This window comes from Poecilia reticulata, linkage group LG8 (assembly GCF_000633615.1).
Source record: "Poecilia reticulata strain Guanapo linkage group LG8, Guppy_female_1.0+MT, whole genome shotgun sequence".
NCBI lineage: Eukaryota > Metazoa > Chordata > Actinopteri > Cyprinodontiformes > Poeciliidae > Poecilia > Poecilia reticulata.
In genome coordinates, this window is record NC_024338.1 from 13,247,941 (window position 1) to 13,264,332 (window position 16,392).

At 39.2% G+C, this 16,392-nt stretch overlaps 1 protein-coding gene across 1 annotated transcript; it reads right to left on the reverse strand.

Moving 5' to 3' along the window:
* Window positions 1–3,435: 3,435 nt before the first annotated feature.
* hs3st3b1a (heparan sulfate (glucosamine) 3-O-sulfotransferase 3B1a) lies at window positions 3,436–14,839 on the reverse strand. The gene is made up of 2 exons (XM_008416141.2): window positions 14,030–14,839; window positions 3,436–5,231 (listed from the first exon to the last, which is right to left on the reverse strand). The coding sequence occupies exons 1-2, from the start codon at window positions 14,521–14,523 to the stop codon at window positions 4,613–4,615; spliced, it is 1,113 nt and encodes a 370-aa protein (XP_008414363.1). The 5' UTR covers window positions 14,524–14,839; the 3' UTR covers window positions 3,436–4,612.
* Between the last annotated feature and the right edge of the window lie 1,553 nt (window positions 14,840–16,392).

Below are 16,392 nucleotides of genomic sequence, written 5' to 3' on the forward strand. Positions count from 1 at the left end.
ATATCTGCCCCCTCCCAACCTGTCATGGTCTGGATCTGGGATTTTGGCTGTGACATTGGTGCATAAAGGGTGGAGGGTTACGTTCACCTCATTACAGAGAAAGCAGGATAAGACAGGAAAATCACTGACATGTTAGAGCTGGTTGAGATCACATGTCATGACGTGACATGTCGTGTGTGAAACCCTGATGTTGATTTTTTTTTTTCCATGTCTCAATCGATTGATTGTTATTCAGGAGAAGAAAAGGGAATGTTTACAATGGTTTGAAGCCATTAAAGGAGAAGTTGGAAACTCCGTTCATAAACAAAGTCATTCCAATGTCATGCCATTGGGATTTGAAGAAGACTGGTCAAATGATGAGTCCAAAGTGGTACCAGTCAGGCTGGCGACAGCAATAAGTAGTACTGGGAGACCACAACAAGAGCATTAATGACAAAACTGCTCGCATTGGTTCAATGGCACTCCTTCTTCCATAGCTCTCCTCCAGGAATTCTCTGGTTACAACAAGCGGATTTCAATGGCAGTGATGCAATTTCCAGTCTCCGCCACATCAGTGTGTTTGTCCTCTCCAAAACATTGCTTCTTACATCACCATGAAAGCATGAAATCAAAGTTATCGGTGAGAAAAAAAAAATAAAAAAATACAATAAAAAAATACATAAATATATATATTTGTCTCATCTGTTTGAAGTAATTTATAAAAATGTAAAACGATTAAAAGCCAAACGTTTTAAAGAGTACTAGCAGTATAATTAGCATAAGGGTCAAATGACCCTTTTACTCCTTGCACCAGAACAACCAAATACTCCCCCACAAACCACAAAAGAACATCGTTAGCTGATTTTAAAACCAACATATGGACGCTTTGACAAACAAAACAGGAAAATATGCCCGCATTTAAAGAGCTTATTAGAATCAAAGCAGTTAGAAAGTGAAACAAGACTGCAAAGATCAGAAGAGCTTTTTAAGAATGTGTGTTTCATCATAGTTTAAACAATTGCTCAGTTTCAAGTTGCGTATGATGTTAGCTGCATGCTAAAATGTTTAGCATGCAGCAAAATATTTTAGCAGCTAAACATTTAGGAGGGCTAAATGTTTAGCCCTCCTCCAGCAAAGTAAAATGAAAAATATGCCGTGTTATTTTAAGGTGATTGTGCTCACAAACATTTAGTCACGCCATGTGTTTTCAAAAAGTGTATTCAGATTCAGCAGAGCATCCATGAGGTAGATCCTGCCCTGCCCTAGCCAAGGTACAATAACAACATATCAGAATCTGACAGCGGTTAATACGGTAATTAGATTTGACCTTGCTGGCCCTGGGCGCTCAGAGCTTGTGTGCTTTGAATGAATCTGTCGTTTAGAGAAACATCTGTCTTGACGGCAGGTATTTGATCTCTTTTGTATTTGAAGTTACATAAGTCGATCCCACACAAAACCACAGGTTCTTTCAGAAGAAGGATTAGATTTGAAAGCTTTGTCAGCACATACTGCCAGCTCCACGTCTGCTGTCTCGGATTAATGCTTGTCCTTCTCACTGGATTAGGATTAAGGTTTTCACGATGGTTAATAAAAGATTAATGGACCGGGTAGGAGGCAAATGCATTTAACATTTCTGAAACAAACCAAAGTGACAAACGAATTGTTTTTGTCTTTTTGATTAGATTAGTCCAATGATTTTAGAGTGATGGCTGTGTGTTGTTCTTGCACTTTGTAAAATTGTACAGCATTAATCTTTTAGAGCTTAATTAAACTTTGAACATTGAATCTTAACTCAACAAAAAAAAACCGACATTTAGAAAACAGTGTTGTACCTTCTGCAACACTAACTTTAATTTTAACCAGAAACAATTTATTCTAGATAGTGAGAGATTTTTATTTATTTTTTGCTAATTGCAGTGGAGTTAACTGTTCAACTGAATAAACAGAACTATAAATGGATGACTGACTTCAGCATCATTAAGTCATAGAAACAGGACCTAATGATGGATAAAGGGATCCATTAGGGATAAAGCTTTGGAAAAGTTCAAGGCTAAGATATAAACAAGATCCCAAACTTTGAATATCTCAACTATGCATTGGTCCATCATCAACCAATGATTGATCAGTAACAAGCCTGCAAAGACATAAAGCCTCACTTAAACTGACAGTAATCAGACTGAAGAAGCTTGTGAGATTCAGTTGGGAAGACCTGTTAACATCTGTGCACACTCCACAAAGAACTATCAGAAGTCCTCCGTTTGCCATGATCTATTTAGAGTTCATAACAAACATGTACAAGATGCTCTGGTCAGAAGGGACCAAATGTTTTGGATAGGCTGGATACATATGCCACCCTTCATTTGTACAAAATGTTGAAAACCACGTATCACTTTGCTTCCACGCCATAATTATATAAGCATATATAAGGCACTGCACATAACACAAAAAGAAAACTTCTACTAAAATCCTAACAAGAATAGTTTATTCCGTTGCCCCAAAATTCTGCACCGCTGTTCTTTGAACCAAGCACTCTGTTGAGTGTGAGACACTTTATATCCCTTTACTTTTACTCAGAAGCTCAGATTTCATCTCCGACCGTAGCTGCCAAGTAGATGTTTAAAGCGACTTAATTCTCCAGGCTGCTAGATGCGTATTTCCCTTGTCTTCCCAGCCTTAAAACATGAGGCACCTCCCTTACAACAGCCTGAAGGGATGTATGCTAACATTGATTTCCCAGCTGGGAGCCTAGCAATTACAGCACACCTCCTCCATCCCTTTAATTGCAAAGGGAGATGCTTCCTGGGTGATCAGACAGCCTGCCTGACACCAGGGAGGCTGGTTTCATCACCTTTGGCAGTCTCAGGTAAATGAAGGTGTTTTGAATGGGAGTTAAATAAAGATTGTTAACAGAGAAAGCTGATTCATATCTTCTCATCGCATCAGCTCTTCATGATGGGAAGCACTTGCTTAAAGCAAGCCTCAGAAAACACAAGACTCCATGAAAAATGTTGGAGTACATTACAAGAAAAAATATTTGTGAGATCAAAGCAAATACTATGTTTGTCAGCAGCTCCTTAGAGGTCATTAGTGTTAAAGGACATGGCTAACACAATGTTATTGTGCAAAGTTAAGTGTCATCAAGAGGCATAAAGTGTTTTGTGATATCTCCTTGCTCTCCAGATGGGAAACCTGACACTTTTATTGTTTGCTGGGGTCATGGCAACAACATCCTTTCAGTGGCAGCAGTGGGAGGCTGAAACAGCTAAAAAGTAGTTAAAAACCCTTTGCTAATTAGCAAAATAATGTGCAAGATGGTAAATTAGACACAGCAGTCTGCTTTTCCCTGCAGGGGTCCAGCAATGTAAACAGGTATTAAGAGGATAGCCCATTAGCAACACAGCAAATTTAACAAAGGCCCCGTTTTGAAACAACATCACACATAAAAACATGACAAAGTATGCTGGAAAAACAGATTTATTTTCTACTTCATAAAACCCACATGACTGCAGATTTGCATCAAGATCTCATTTGAAACCATTTGATTTCAGTGTTTGTGTTGCAAATCAGTTCATACAGCAAAAATAGTACCTTTCCCACATGGCTGCAGATCGTGAATCGTGAATACTGGCTGATGCCAAAAAAAGCTCGCAAAGGCATGTCAACTGAGGCTGAATAAAACTCAGCCATAAAACCAAAGTTAACAGAAAAACCTCAGAAGTAGCAGGGCATATATTAAATCCTGTCAGGTGTCACCGAAGGTTGAGAAAGAGATGCTCGTTTTGTGTTTTTTTTGTTGTTGTTTTTTTATGGGAACAGTGCATAATTAACACACTGCAGTAAAAAAAAGCTGCACAGAGCAATCAATCCCGGCAGTTTCAGTACGGATCAATACATGTAACTGAGCGGTATGGCTTTTCTCATAAAATAATCTTGTGTTTAGGCATTATGAAAACTGAGGAGCAATTTCATGAAAAACTGATAATAATATCCCCCTTGGTGTTGTGCCTGGACTCCCTTTTGGATAAATATAATAAAAATAATAAATAAAAAAAAAAAAACTGCTGTCACATAATTTTATATCAACTTGACTTTGGCTTACGGCTCAACCAAAAGCATTGTGCTACTGATAGACATGTTATATTGACACACTCAAGATCAAGGTAATGCCATCACTCAGGCCTAATTGACGTGATGAGGACCTATTACTGTATTGATCCACCTGGCGAGTTGACAGAATCAGCTGAGGTCTAAATCGACCCACCTAAGTGGGTGCACAGTCCTCTGAGGGTCAGGCTAATGTTAAGGGTATATTACCAGTTTATTGGGGAGCTGAATCCTAACCTGATTAGGGTGAAACAAAAGGCAAAAGACTTTTAGGTTAAAAATACCTTAAAATACCTGTGCTTCTGGGAAAAAATAAATAAATAAAAACACCTCATGGGACTTGAAAACACGAATAACCTGATCAGGCAGCTCTGTGACTTAATATCTTAACAATAAATTATTATAAAATAGACTTCTGAACTTTTTACACACAACTAAATACTGTACATACACTGTATCACAATATGTCCTGAATGATTATTAAAAAAAAACACAGACAAAGAACCAGCATTAGTCTGCCATATCTTGCTTAATCCCAACCAAAGTCGTGACCGGTCATCTTGTAAAACTTCCTATTGAACGGTTTATAGAAATCCCTTAAAGTCCGCACAACCTGCGGGTCAATATTCGGATGGGTCCTGCCTTTGGTTTTTCCCAGGCAGTGTGGCTTGGCATTCACCTCCGGTCTTTTAAGGCAAGGGAATCCTTTTGTTGGGTTAAAGTGGAAATACTTCTCCGTGACCACCCTCCGAAGTCCAAGGAAGTCCTGAACACGAGCCATCTCACCCGCAGGGTCGGTAATGAGACGCTCTCCACTTACAAACAGCAGCTGCTCCATGGGGAAGAATTGGAGCCATCGTTCAAGGTGTCTGGCATACATGCCGATCTGAACAGCGCTCCATGTGGTGTCAATCAGACCTGCTGATATGTTCTTAAAAGTGAGGGTCTCAAAGGAGGGGATGTCCGGCTTTTTGGAGCGAGTTTGGGTGTAGTCCGAAATGGCTCGGGTGACAGGATTTCGTACAACAACGATCAGTTTGGTGTCTTTAGACATGGAGTAGATCCGAGACGGGACTTCCCTTGTAACAAAGTAGCTGGGGGTCTTCTCCATGGTCAACTGGTCCTCTGACGACTTGGGCATCAGTTCCCTGAAAAATGAAACAAAGAATGTCAAAGACCTATTCCTTTCAACAAAGCACTACGTGGGTCTTCCTCAACACCGTCAACTAATTCAAACACAGTACAAAACTAGAGGAAGACGAGATTAGCATTGACACAGTCGCTTTGTCAGGCTTTAAAAATGCTGCCATACCGGAGCTATCATCATCAAGTCAATCATCATCAAGATGACAATTGCTGACGTCATTAGCTGCATTAACCGAGTCTTTGAATGTACATAAAGAGACAGAAAGTGCCAAGAAGAGAAGAAGTCCTGTCAGTCATAAGTGATTCCCTACAAACACAATTTGAAGTTGAAGATGAGTTCGACCTCCACTTATCTCTTTTTATTTATTCTATCTTAAGAGCTAAATTCTGTCTTAAAAGTTGACTATGAAAGACTCCCTACATTTATTAAAACTAATATTAGCCCAACTAAGAAGAAGCAGCATGATTTGTACGTCTCTAATGATAAACTTTTGCCTTCCTTTGAAGAGAATGCAGAAAATAATTGAGTCTATACCTAAAACTGCTTAATCTATGCTCAAAGACAGCTCATGTTAGTCATAGCTAAAGCCTGTTAACTGCAGCCCTGACTGGATAATGGCTAAAGTGACCCAAAGGGGATTAGAACTAAATCTCACAAGGAAGAGTATTAAAGACTGTTGGACTGCCTTCCTGGCAAACTGGGTGGCTGGTTGGTCTCTAGAGAGAAAGAGAGAAGAATGGGTGGCCACTATGATGAGAGTCAATGGTTTGTGAGTAATTCACAAGGGCAAGCAGAAAGAAATTAGCTGCACAGGTTGTACAAAGAATAAAACACGCTACAGGTACAGGTGCATTGTGCTGAAATGATAAGAGATGATCATTTAGCTTTTTCATTCCCCCAACCACAAAACTTACTTCCCGCAGGCCTTCATTAGAGAATGGTGGCTCACGCTGATTTGATGGATGTCTTATGCTAAATGCTGTGTGCAGAATATTTAATGGAATGTTTTGAGTTCACAAGTATTGGCTCCCAACATATCTCATATAGGCTTCACAGCAGGCAAAAAATATAAATTCTCATATATTACAGTGCTTACCAGTATTCCAAGATTGTGATTGTTGGTGCTTGATCTAAATCAAGCGACAGGAAAACTGAGGAGCCATGTCATTAACTTGATTACCATAATTTCCAAACATCTGTTGGTATGCACGCCCTGAGTTGCAAAACTCCTCTCCAAACCAACCGCAGCAGCTTTTATCTAAACAATTTATGTGTATGTGGAGGAAAAAGACAGAAAACCGTCTATGTGATTTTGTGGGTAAGAGAGAAAAACTGATTGATTATCTTGGTATTGCATTTTTTATTATTTCCCCCTAAACTCAAAGAGATGATGACATGAAATCCACCCATTGCTTCATATGCACATGGTAAACTTGAGAGAATATAAACTTTCATTATAAGTTGAATGCAAGCATTAAAACTGACATAGCATGGTGAGAAGTGATTTTGTGATGATGTGGACGTGCCGTCATGAATGACATATCAACCAAAACGTTTTAAAGATGCTTTAAAACTGTCTTATTTTGAGAGTTTGTTTAGTAAACAATTAATCAATTTCAATTATTTTAACTCAAATTTTGAGTGTGCAATTTTATATTCATTGTGAATTTTCTCTTTTGTGCACAAAGTCAAAGTTACATATACAGGCTGTGGCTCAAATGCATACACACACCTTCTGCATGTCCATAAGTAGGTTCAGAAGAAACAATATGCTTTTTGTCATCAAGCATGGTTAAGTATGTTAGTCCACTTTAAACTGTTACAAAACTGTTTTCATGTGTGATTTGGATCAATGTCTTGTAGTAATGGAGCATGAGACTACCAACACGATGCTGAACAGATGGCACAGTGTTCCTTGGACTAAAAGCTTCACCAATTACTTCATAAATATGGTCAGGCATTTCATTCTGATGCTGTACATAAGGCTGAAATTGTGTGTGGACAGATTTCCATTATATGCAGACAATAGCTAGCAATGTTCCCTGCTGCGCAGCCTTGGTAACCACTGCTTGTGTTGAAAACCACAAGCCTAATCAACGTAACAGGTACAAGTGACACACACAACTCTATCAGAACCATCTGCAATTATCTGCTGCCTCTCTTGGAAACACATGTCGCTACAGGCCTTTTCTGAAGCCAACGGGACGCTAAAACCTTACAGTCAATGGCACGAACAAAGCGTGTGAAAAGTACAAGCAGTACTAATTTTGCTGCAAAACACGGCAACATCTCTGACTGGGCAAGCTGGGATAACGATGTTTTGAGATTGGCAATGTAGAAAACGGACAAGAGTTGATCATTATACAAAAAAATAAATCAGCTTTCCCAAATAAATCCACCCCATTTTTTGCACTTTCAAGACAGGGGAAGAGGAATTACTGTAAGCTTTGGATGTTTTCTACCAATGAAAATTCTTCTAGACTTGTTGCAAATTAAGATGAAGGCAACAGGAGGGTAGTGAGGGCTCTTGGAAAAGGTAGACAAAAGGACTGACAAAAACAGGAGAGAAATGAGAAACAGCATGAGTAAAGAAAAGATTTTTAGAAACAGGTTTCCCACTAACACTGAAGCTGAGCTGTCATCCCAGACAATGCCTTTACTTTTTCCTTCCTTCCTTTAGACATAACCCTCAAGTGTAGTGTGTTGTCTTTATTTTGGCTCCCAGACATTCAGGTGTGTTCATTTATAAAAAGCTGCTGGAGAGATAAAACGAGTGTTGTTTACATTCGCGTTTATCAGGAAGCAGGTTCAAAGGTAGGAATTTACGACGTCAGTGCATGCAGCTTTATGCTTTTGTCAGCTCAATGAAGCACTAATTACCTGAATAGGATCAAAACTGAAATAAGATCAAAACTAGCAGCGTTCTCCTTTTTGTGCTGGATTCATCTGAACTTACTCTAATTGACATCTGCGTTACATCTTTTTAGAGACAAAGGGCCACACCATAAAACGCTCCCCTATTGCCTCCTGCTATTGCACGTTCTTATCCTACCCTGCTGCTCTGTGAAGGATCAGGCTACTGTTGGAATCATCTCTCTTCTCAAAGGCAAGATGAGAAGTGGTGGTATGCAGCCACTTGGAATAATCATACTATTTTACTGTGAGAAAATGCTCAGACAGAAAGGGATTACGTCTTGAGGAGTACCATCCTCTGGACACTGCAGCCAGTCTTATCAGGTACTGAAAGGCATCTTCATCACACCTTACTGAAATGACCTTCTTACTGGCATTGAAGTGTTCCAGAACAGCAAAGATAGAGAAGGTTTTTTTTGGTTTTTTTCCCCAGCCTCTGCTATTGCTGTCAGTCGCTAAAGGCCACATGGAAACAAAGACATAAAAAGCACAAGAAGGAGAACAACAAGCACATAGGTCATCCTGGAAAAACAAATTAGAATCCTGGAACTTATTTACTTTTAAATGTTGTTGTTGTTGTTGTTGTTATTCTCAAAGAAAATTGAGACAATTACATGTTAAGTCATCATAAAGCGTAAAGCTTCAAATGTGTGCAAAACTAACGCACGTTTTGTAATGTAAACCAACACCTCCACCTCTGCTAACTTGGTACAGAGGTAGAGTATAAAGAGAAGCCTAGAACGTTTTCCCATCCTGCTTTTACTTTATTTCTGCCTTTAGGTCAATTGTGCAGCATTCAGACTGAGGAATGTGGCATGTTAATGCACTACTTTTGAAGTGGATTATATGAAGTCACATTCTCACTGAAATGTAATGACTGTGCTGAGTTTAATGGCTTAAATTCAAAGTGCCACATCTCTAAATTTGCGTTTTGTATTTTCTCGTTCCAATGAAGAATGTGCTTGTTTTCTATGGCCAGTTAGAAGACATAACAATAAACACAAAAATCTTGAAATATGAAGCATTTCTTTCTTGATGTGAATATTAATATTGAGACCCAAGATAACGAAGAAATTGCTGTATTGCAGAATATACGTCTATTTACTGATTCCACCATCAATTATATATGAATTAAAAAAAGACTTTGATCTTTTATCAAATATTGCTATTTTATAAAAAAAAATAGAATTTATCACAAATGGTTCATTATGTAGCCTCTATTTTCTAAAGCCTACAATTAATGAAATAAATTTAAAGTAAATGTTGCAGTAAGTAGGAGTAAGGAATCCAGCCATAAAAATCACTGTGAAATAATTACCAATTATACATCTGTGTGCATATGTATAACTGACTGACTGATTGACTGTTGACTATCAGTGAGTAAATTATTTTATGCACACAGACTTTCACAAAACATTTCTTTCATATATCCACAAAAATATATACTACATGTAGATGTTTTTTTTTTTTTTTGTCTAGTGCTTGTGTGGCCTTTTTTCTGATGCAGAAGGCAACTGTCCTAAATCCATATCAAAAACCACCACTGGACTACACATTTCTTCTGGTCTGGCAAAAATGTCAAGCTGACGTATTGTTGAGAAAAACAACAGTCTGCAAGTCTTTGTTACTGAGCTTGCAATGACTGAAAACACAAAAGCACTAAAATGCTGCTTGAAGTATCACATTGAATCATTTCAGATAGCGCTGCTTGGCTCTGCAGGAGTCTGAAAATGCATTACGATTGACTGAAAGACGAGAACAAAAAAACCTTCAGCTAAAATTTTAAGATCTGTATTGTACGTCATAGTTTTTCCAAAATGTATCCTGTTGGAACTGTTACAGAGACGAATTGCAGTTTTTGCATGTGCATTTTCGACTTACGGAGTGGTTTGGAACCATTAAGTAATTCCCCAAGGATACGTACAGGTCTGTGAAAGGATCAGCTCAGGGCAAAGCAAGGCTTCAAACAAGCACAACAGGGATGGCTTAAGCGAGCTGCCGCTTTCTCAAGATGCTCCGACTTTCTGTGCAGCGAGGGAGACAGACAGAAACTAGAGACCCATTTTCTCTGAAGACTCCACAAAGGCCTGACATGGAGAAGTGAAGAACTCAACTGGACATAATGGAGAAAGCTTGCTTTGTTTCAGTTTTCTTTTTCCCAGAGTGCAGCAATAAGTGCAGCAGTTTGACAAATTGCTTCAAGACAGAGCCCAAAGGGGTTGAAGCCACACATTTCCACTAAAGTCTTTGAAATCAGAGGGAGAAGTGTTACTTTAGCAGAAATGACAATCGAAGACGCACCAATAAGGCTCTTACAGATTTCCTGTTTTCTTAAAGGTCTGCTTTTAACCAATTTCCGTCCTTATGAGGATTATCAGACGAAAAAGATAATTTTTTTTCTGAATGATTTTGTTTTTAGTTGCTATGCATTTCGTGAATAGGGGAAAAATATTTATTTTAGTCAATCAAGGGAAAACCTGACAGTTTCAATGAGTAACATCTAACTGCTGCATCTCTACTGATGACGTAGATCACACATTTAAAGAATGCTCCTAAAATACATCTAAAATTTGTTTGTACAGTAAAAACTAGTGGATCTGAAACCCGATTGTCTGAATTCCTACTTTAAAACATCTCATTATCATGCTGTTCCCCATTCTTTTCATGTCAGTGTGATGCTGATGCATTACTTTGAAACAGTTCATCTTAGTCCTTTCAGCTAAAATGGTCAAGTAAGCAAAAATAAATAAAAATCCTCCTGGACTACAACTAACCTGCTTTGGGGAAGTCCAGCTCTTCAAACACTGTTTTCTGAAAGTCAACTTTGAGACTTAAAAGGCTTTTGAAATTTTTTTTTTTTCTTTTTCGGAGGGGCAAGTTCCAATGACTGCTTCTTTCTGATGAACTCCTACTGGGCTTCGTCAAAGGACACTTTCACCCTTCTGAACACATTTGCATACAAAGTGAAGGCAGAGAAAACATGTTTCACACTAATTGTCTGCTCCTTTATTGTCAGGGTTAATGCAGTCCTCAGGGGTCCTCCAGCATCCCCTCTTCCTTGAGCACCATAGCGCAGCAGTAAGAAAAGGCTCTGTTTAAATTTACTGCCCTCTATCTGCCACTGGCCTGCACTAAGCTCCCCTGGGGCTTGGAGGAGGATTAGGCCATCTTCTTTTGACACCCTTAGTGAATTTGCGAGAAAGCTTCTCTTTGTTCTTTTTTTGGAGTCTCGAGAGGAAAAACATGATTACAGCAATTAAGCCACATCTACTGTATAAAGCCCAGAGGAGCCTGATCTAAGACTTGGTTCACTAAATGAGTAGTTAATCTGTCCAAAAAAAGATACATAGGAGGAAGTTATCCCATTGATGAGAAAAGGAGGGGGCGCCAGAGGGAGCCGTTCCCACGGCTTTTGGGAGTTGAGTCCTCCGCTCCTGTGTTAGTAAGCGTGCACAATCACCTATCTGCTTCTGTTTTTCTTCCAAAGGGTGAAAACATTTTAGAATGTGCACGCCGTCCTGCTGTGTGAGGGCCCATCCTCCGTTTGGGGCTCTCCAAGGAGGATGGACATAGAGGGCTGCCAACAGCAGACGCAACTCAATCCCACCGTAGGAGCCGACAAGCCCACCCAACAGACAGCTCCTCTCCCCAAGAGATTCCTTATCATTAGTCTGGGAGGCAACAAAGTGAAACACGTCGGGGGACAAATCACTAGACATCTTTGTGGGGTTCCCATATTACTGATAAAAGGGGACATAGGACTTCAGGATGAGGGACTCCACCTTAAAGACAGCAAGGTGTCTTTTCTATAGTTCTTATTAGATCATTAATTTGTGAGAAAAGGGGGACTTCATTTAGAATGCGTTGGTATGATTTTAGTGATTTCATAACCTTATGTAAAAATACCACAACTTTAACGTGTGATTGTTTGTTAGTCAGTACAGCATGATTTCATTAAATGTTGTTTTAGATTAACTACAGCCTAAAAAATAAAGTTAATTTCATTATGAAATAAAAAAAAAACTCTACACAATAAGACAGACCAAACCCCCAAATTTGCCTTTCTATTAAGCCAGCTTGCTGGCGATAAGAGCTACAACAGATGAGGAAGAGGATCCTTTGCAGCATAGACAAAAATCTAAAATCGCTTGTCCTATTTGGCATCTACGAGTACTTCATGCTGTTTGAGTGGTATGACGGACAACAATAGTGTAGCTGTAGTTATTATTTCCAGATGAAAAGTAGATGCTAAAAGTCATTGATTCCAAAACGGTGACAACTGTTTGAATTTGTCATTTAGCTAGAAATGCCATGAATATGAAAACAACTGTTAGAATATAGGTGTTTATACTATGGATGTTACCAATCTCTTTTAGATGCCCAGCCAGCAGCACAGGTGAAGCAAAGGAGTCACTTTTCACACGCCGCAAATGTCCAAAACCGGAAATTCTTAAAGGAGCTTAAGCGCGAAGTCCCTTGAACAATGCTTCACTTCCCCCATTGTGGCTGCATGGAGCCAGCTTTGAAACGGTGTCTAGATCCTTTGACACTGCCTTTTGATCCCTCGGCTCAGTCACCTGAGACAACTGTGTCTTTGATTATTTCTTAATAACAATGTGGCTGCTCTGGTGTGAGATCAGGCAATTTCTGGGTACGTTTTGTATAAATGTTTCATCAACAATTTTCAGAAAATATAATTATTTTCACTGAGCTCTTTGTAGCTAGCAAAGGGTCTGCACACTGAAATGCAGCACAAGGACACCCGTTGCCATGACAGGGAATAAAAATGTTGCATTACACAGTGCGGAACATGCAAGCAACTCCAGATTCCAGAAAGTTGTTCGAAAGAAATGACTGAAGCTTCATGAAATACCCTGTGACTTCTTGAATTAGATACACTCAAGAATGACATGTACAACTTCTCTGATTATTCTCTCAGTGAGAGTTAGAGGCTAAAATTCAAGACGGACGGTAAGAGAAAAGGGGGGAAAAAAAGAAACCTACCACTGTGTTATTTGGTAATTATAAATCTGACGGAACAAATACCACACGTGGGATTCCTCAAGACTCCATTGGTCCACTTTAATTCGCTATCTAAAACTAAGGTTACTAAAATTTTGTATTGCATCATTTTTTACCATATGAATGTTGATGACTCAGCTTTATATTTCTATATCATCACATGATCACAGACCATTACAGTCACTAAGTCAATTTCTTCTTGCTTTTGATGAGTTCCTTCCTAAATGTAGAAAAACAGAAGCTATTTTTTCTTTTCTTTTCTTTTTTTTTTTTTTGCTTGCATAACTGGATGGTTAGAAGTCTTAAATTAGACTCAAAGAGCCTAAAGATTTGAGAAAATGCAAATACCTTGGTATTCAAGCAAGCAGCTGCAGGACATCCAAAATGCAGCTGTCAGGTTCCTGACCAATGCAAGGTAGCATTTCACACTAGTCCTTAAATCACTGCACTGACTCCCCTGTTTGAGTCAGAATAACAGAGAACTAGAAGCGAGGAGAGACAGACTTTAATTTCTATGTTCCTCACCACTGGAATCAACTGTCTCTAAACATGGAAGTCCAAAAAACACCTGTTTTCTAGAGCTTATTCGTGAAATTGGAAGATTGTCTTTTCAGTTTAATTTACGTCTTGGTTTAATTAACCTGTCTTTCTGATCACGTGATGGTTGCACGTCGCTTTCTTTTGTGGCCTGTTAATTCTAATTCTCTTCACTTCTGCTTCTGTCTTCTTGAATAATGTTCTACAAGCAAACATCTCTTTCCCGGGTGTTCAATACAGTCACTGAAAATTTGGGCCTGGACTTTGTTTAAACCTAGTGCCGTAATAAGTCTAACGCTAATAATAAAAATGACTACTAATATGTACCTGTACCACTCTAGTCCCTTGTCGTAGTTGCGGTCGAAGAAGTGCGGCTCTGCTCCCACCGCCCTGATGTCTGGATGCAGCCGCAGAAACTCCAGCAGCGCGCGGGTCCCTCCTTTCTTCACCCCGATGATAATAGCTTGGGGCAACTTTTTGCTCTCCGTCTCATTAAGAAAACCTGACATGGCGCTATCGTCCACCGCCTTAGCCTCGCTTCTCACTTCGTCCCACTCGTCTCCCCTGCTGTCCAACTCATTCTCGTTATTCAGTAGGTCCCTGGACGCTCCCAGAGATGAGTCTCGATTGTCAGTCGCAGCGTCGTTCTCGTGTCTCCTCGCCGAGCTGTACGTCAGGTTTGGGACCGTAGAGCAGTAGCCAACGCAGCAATATATCATGTAGACCCAGAGGGACAACATGATGCAGAAAACAAATAGTTTATTCCTCACGTGGGATGATGGCACAACATGTAAGCTGTGTAAAAATGGGCTATATTCCATAGGAACTCCGTGGAAAAGTTAAACTCCAGCTTTAAGGCATCTTGATGTCGCAAGCCCGACTCCTTTTGACGCGGTTGAAATCCTGCGCGATATTTTTTCCAAATCACAATTTATGCTCAAAATGGAAAGGAAAATGGGGGAAAACGTGTGGTAGATGCGCCTTTTTCTTTAAACTTGCCCCGAGAAGATACACGGGGTTTTTTTCTTACTTTTTTCCCTTCTAAATATGCGAAAACAAACATTCAGGATATCACCAGTTGAGCGGCACCCTGAGCGCAAAGGAGTTTATCTCTCATCACTTGTTCTCAACGTATGAGCGCTCAACCAGAGAGGCACTAATTATCAGCTGCGTCAAATGTAAGAGAATGAGACGTGAAATCGTTTCCTGTGCGACCTATCAAAGTAAAAGCACCCCGACATGCGATTTAACAATTAATTCAAACTCATTCTTAGAAAAACATTGCCTTCCAACAGTTATCTGTTTCAGTGAATTGTTAAACTGTGACTTTCATGTTATAATTAAAGTAATTAATTAAATAATTAAAAAAAACTTTAATACAAATATAAAAAAATGACACCATGATAATACCATAATAATAATGCTAGCGTATCATGCTAAATAAATTTACTCAGCTTTTAGAGTTCGAATTTGTGTGCAAAAGGTTCAATGATAAAACTTATTTTATTTTTGAAAGATGAATGTTAATTTTTACTTCTGCCTTTCTGTCTTTGCCTAATTATATCTGCTTGATGCAAAGACAACTGGCAGCAGCTGAATAGTGAGTACAGGACTTCAACATACAATGTCACGACGCATGCAGCATTACAAAGTTAATCTAAGTAATATTAGGATTTCTATTTATTATTATTATTATCTTCTTCACTTTTTAAATAGAAATTGTAAACTTAAACAGGGTAGGTTATATGTTAGACTGTTGCTTCTGCTAAATCCTCTTCAACTTTTTAGTGTTAGATGGGGTATACAAGGTACAGTATTGTACCTTGTACCTTGTATAAAGTATTGCTTATAGCACAATATTGATGATAAAGTATTCTTTAAAGCTAATAGTTTTAAACCATCATAAAATGTCAGGATTTATATCTCTTCATGGAGAGAGTTAAAGTTAATTTTCACCTTGTATACAGTTGTTACTTATGAAAAATATGTAGTAAACAAGTAAATTATAGACTACTTGAAACACTTCCAACAGTGAATATTATCTCAATGCTTATCACTGGTTATTGCTAATTAGATTATGTTTCCACAAAGACCTGAGGTTAATTGGAAGTTAATGATCTGATACCTGCTGTGAGCAACGTGACACAGTAAAAAGGTGCCACGCATCAGCTGTTTGGTAACGTCACACAGCACAGTACGATGACTGACTGAGTGGGTCAGAGGGAACTGGGCGCGACGTTATCGGAGAATGCTCTCGTAATTTTGCTAAATGTGGACACGCAGTTCAACAAAAACAAACGTTATCAGATGATTGCCAGGTATCTACAAGGGTGTATCATTTACCCGTAGAGGCTGTGGACGTGCAACCTATGCAGTTTACGGTAAAGTTGAAGATGTTCTTTTTGAATTTCCTTCAGATGACACCAGAAATGTTTGGCGGGTGCATCTATGTTAACACCTCCTTTTGGAGCAGGGTCAAAGGCCTTCGGTCCCTCTGCACCCCTGAGCTGGCAGAGGATTAGCAGGATTACCCCAGAGCTGCCATGTCACTCACAGTTCCACCAGAAACCACCCTGCCCCCTCCTTCTAAGTCTCTTATCACATCTATGTCAGACGTTGCATATGACATACTACTGTGTGTGTGTGTGTATGTGTGTGTGTGTGCGTGTGTGTGTGTGTGTGTGTGTGTG

What these genes read in the sequence shown, in the direction of transcription:
- hs3st3b1a (XM_008416141.2), bottom strand. Translation starts at nt 14,523, where the DNA reads ATGGAATATAGCCCATTTTTACACAGCTTACATGTTGTGCCATCATCC. An exon ending in AAGGGACTAGAGTGGTACAG is followed by an intron (nt 5,232 to 14,029) that starts GTACATATTAGT and finishes TTCATTTTTCAG; the next exon opens with GGAACTGATGCCCAAGTCGT.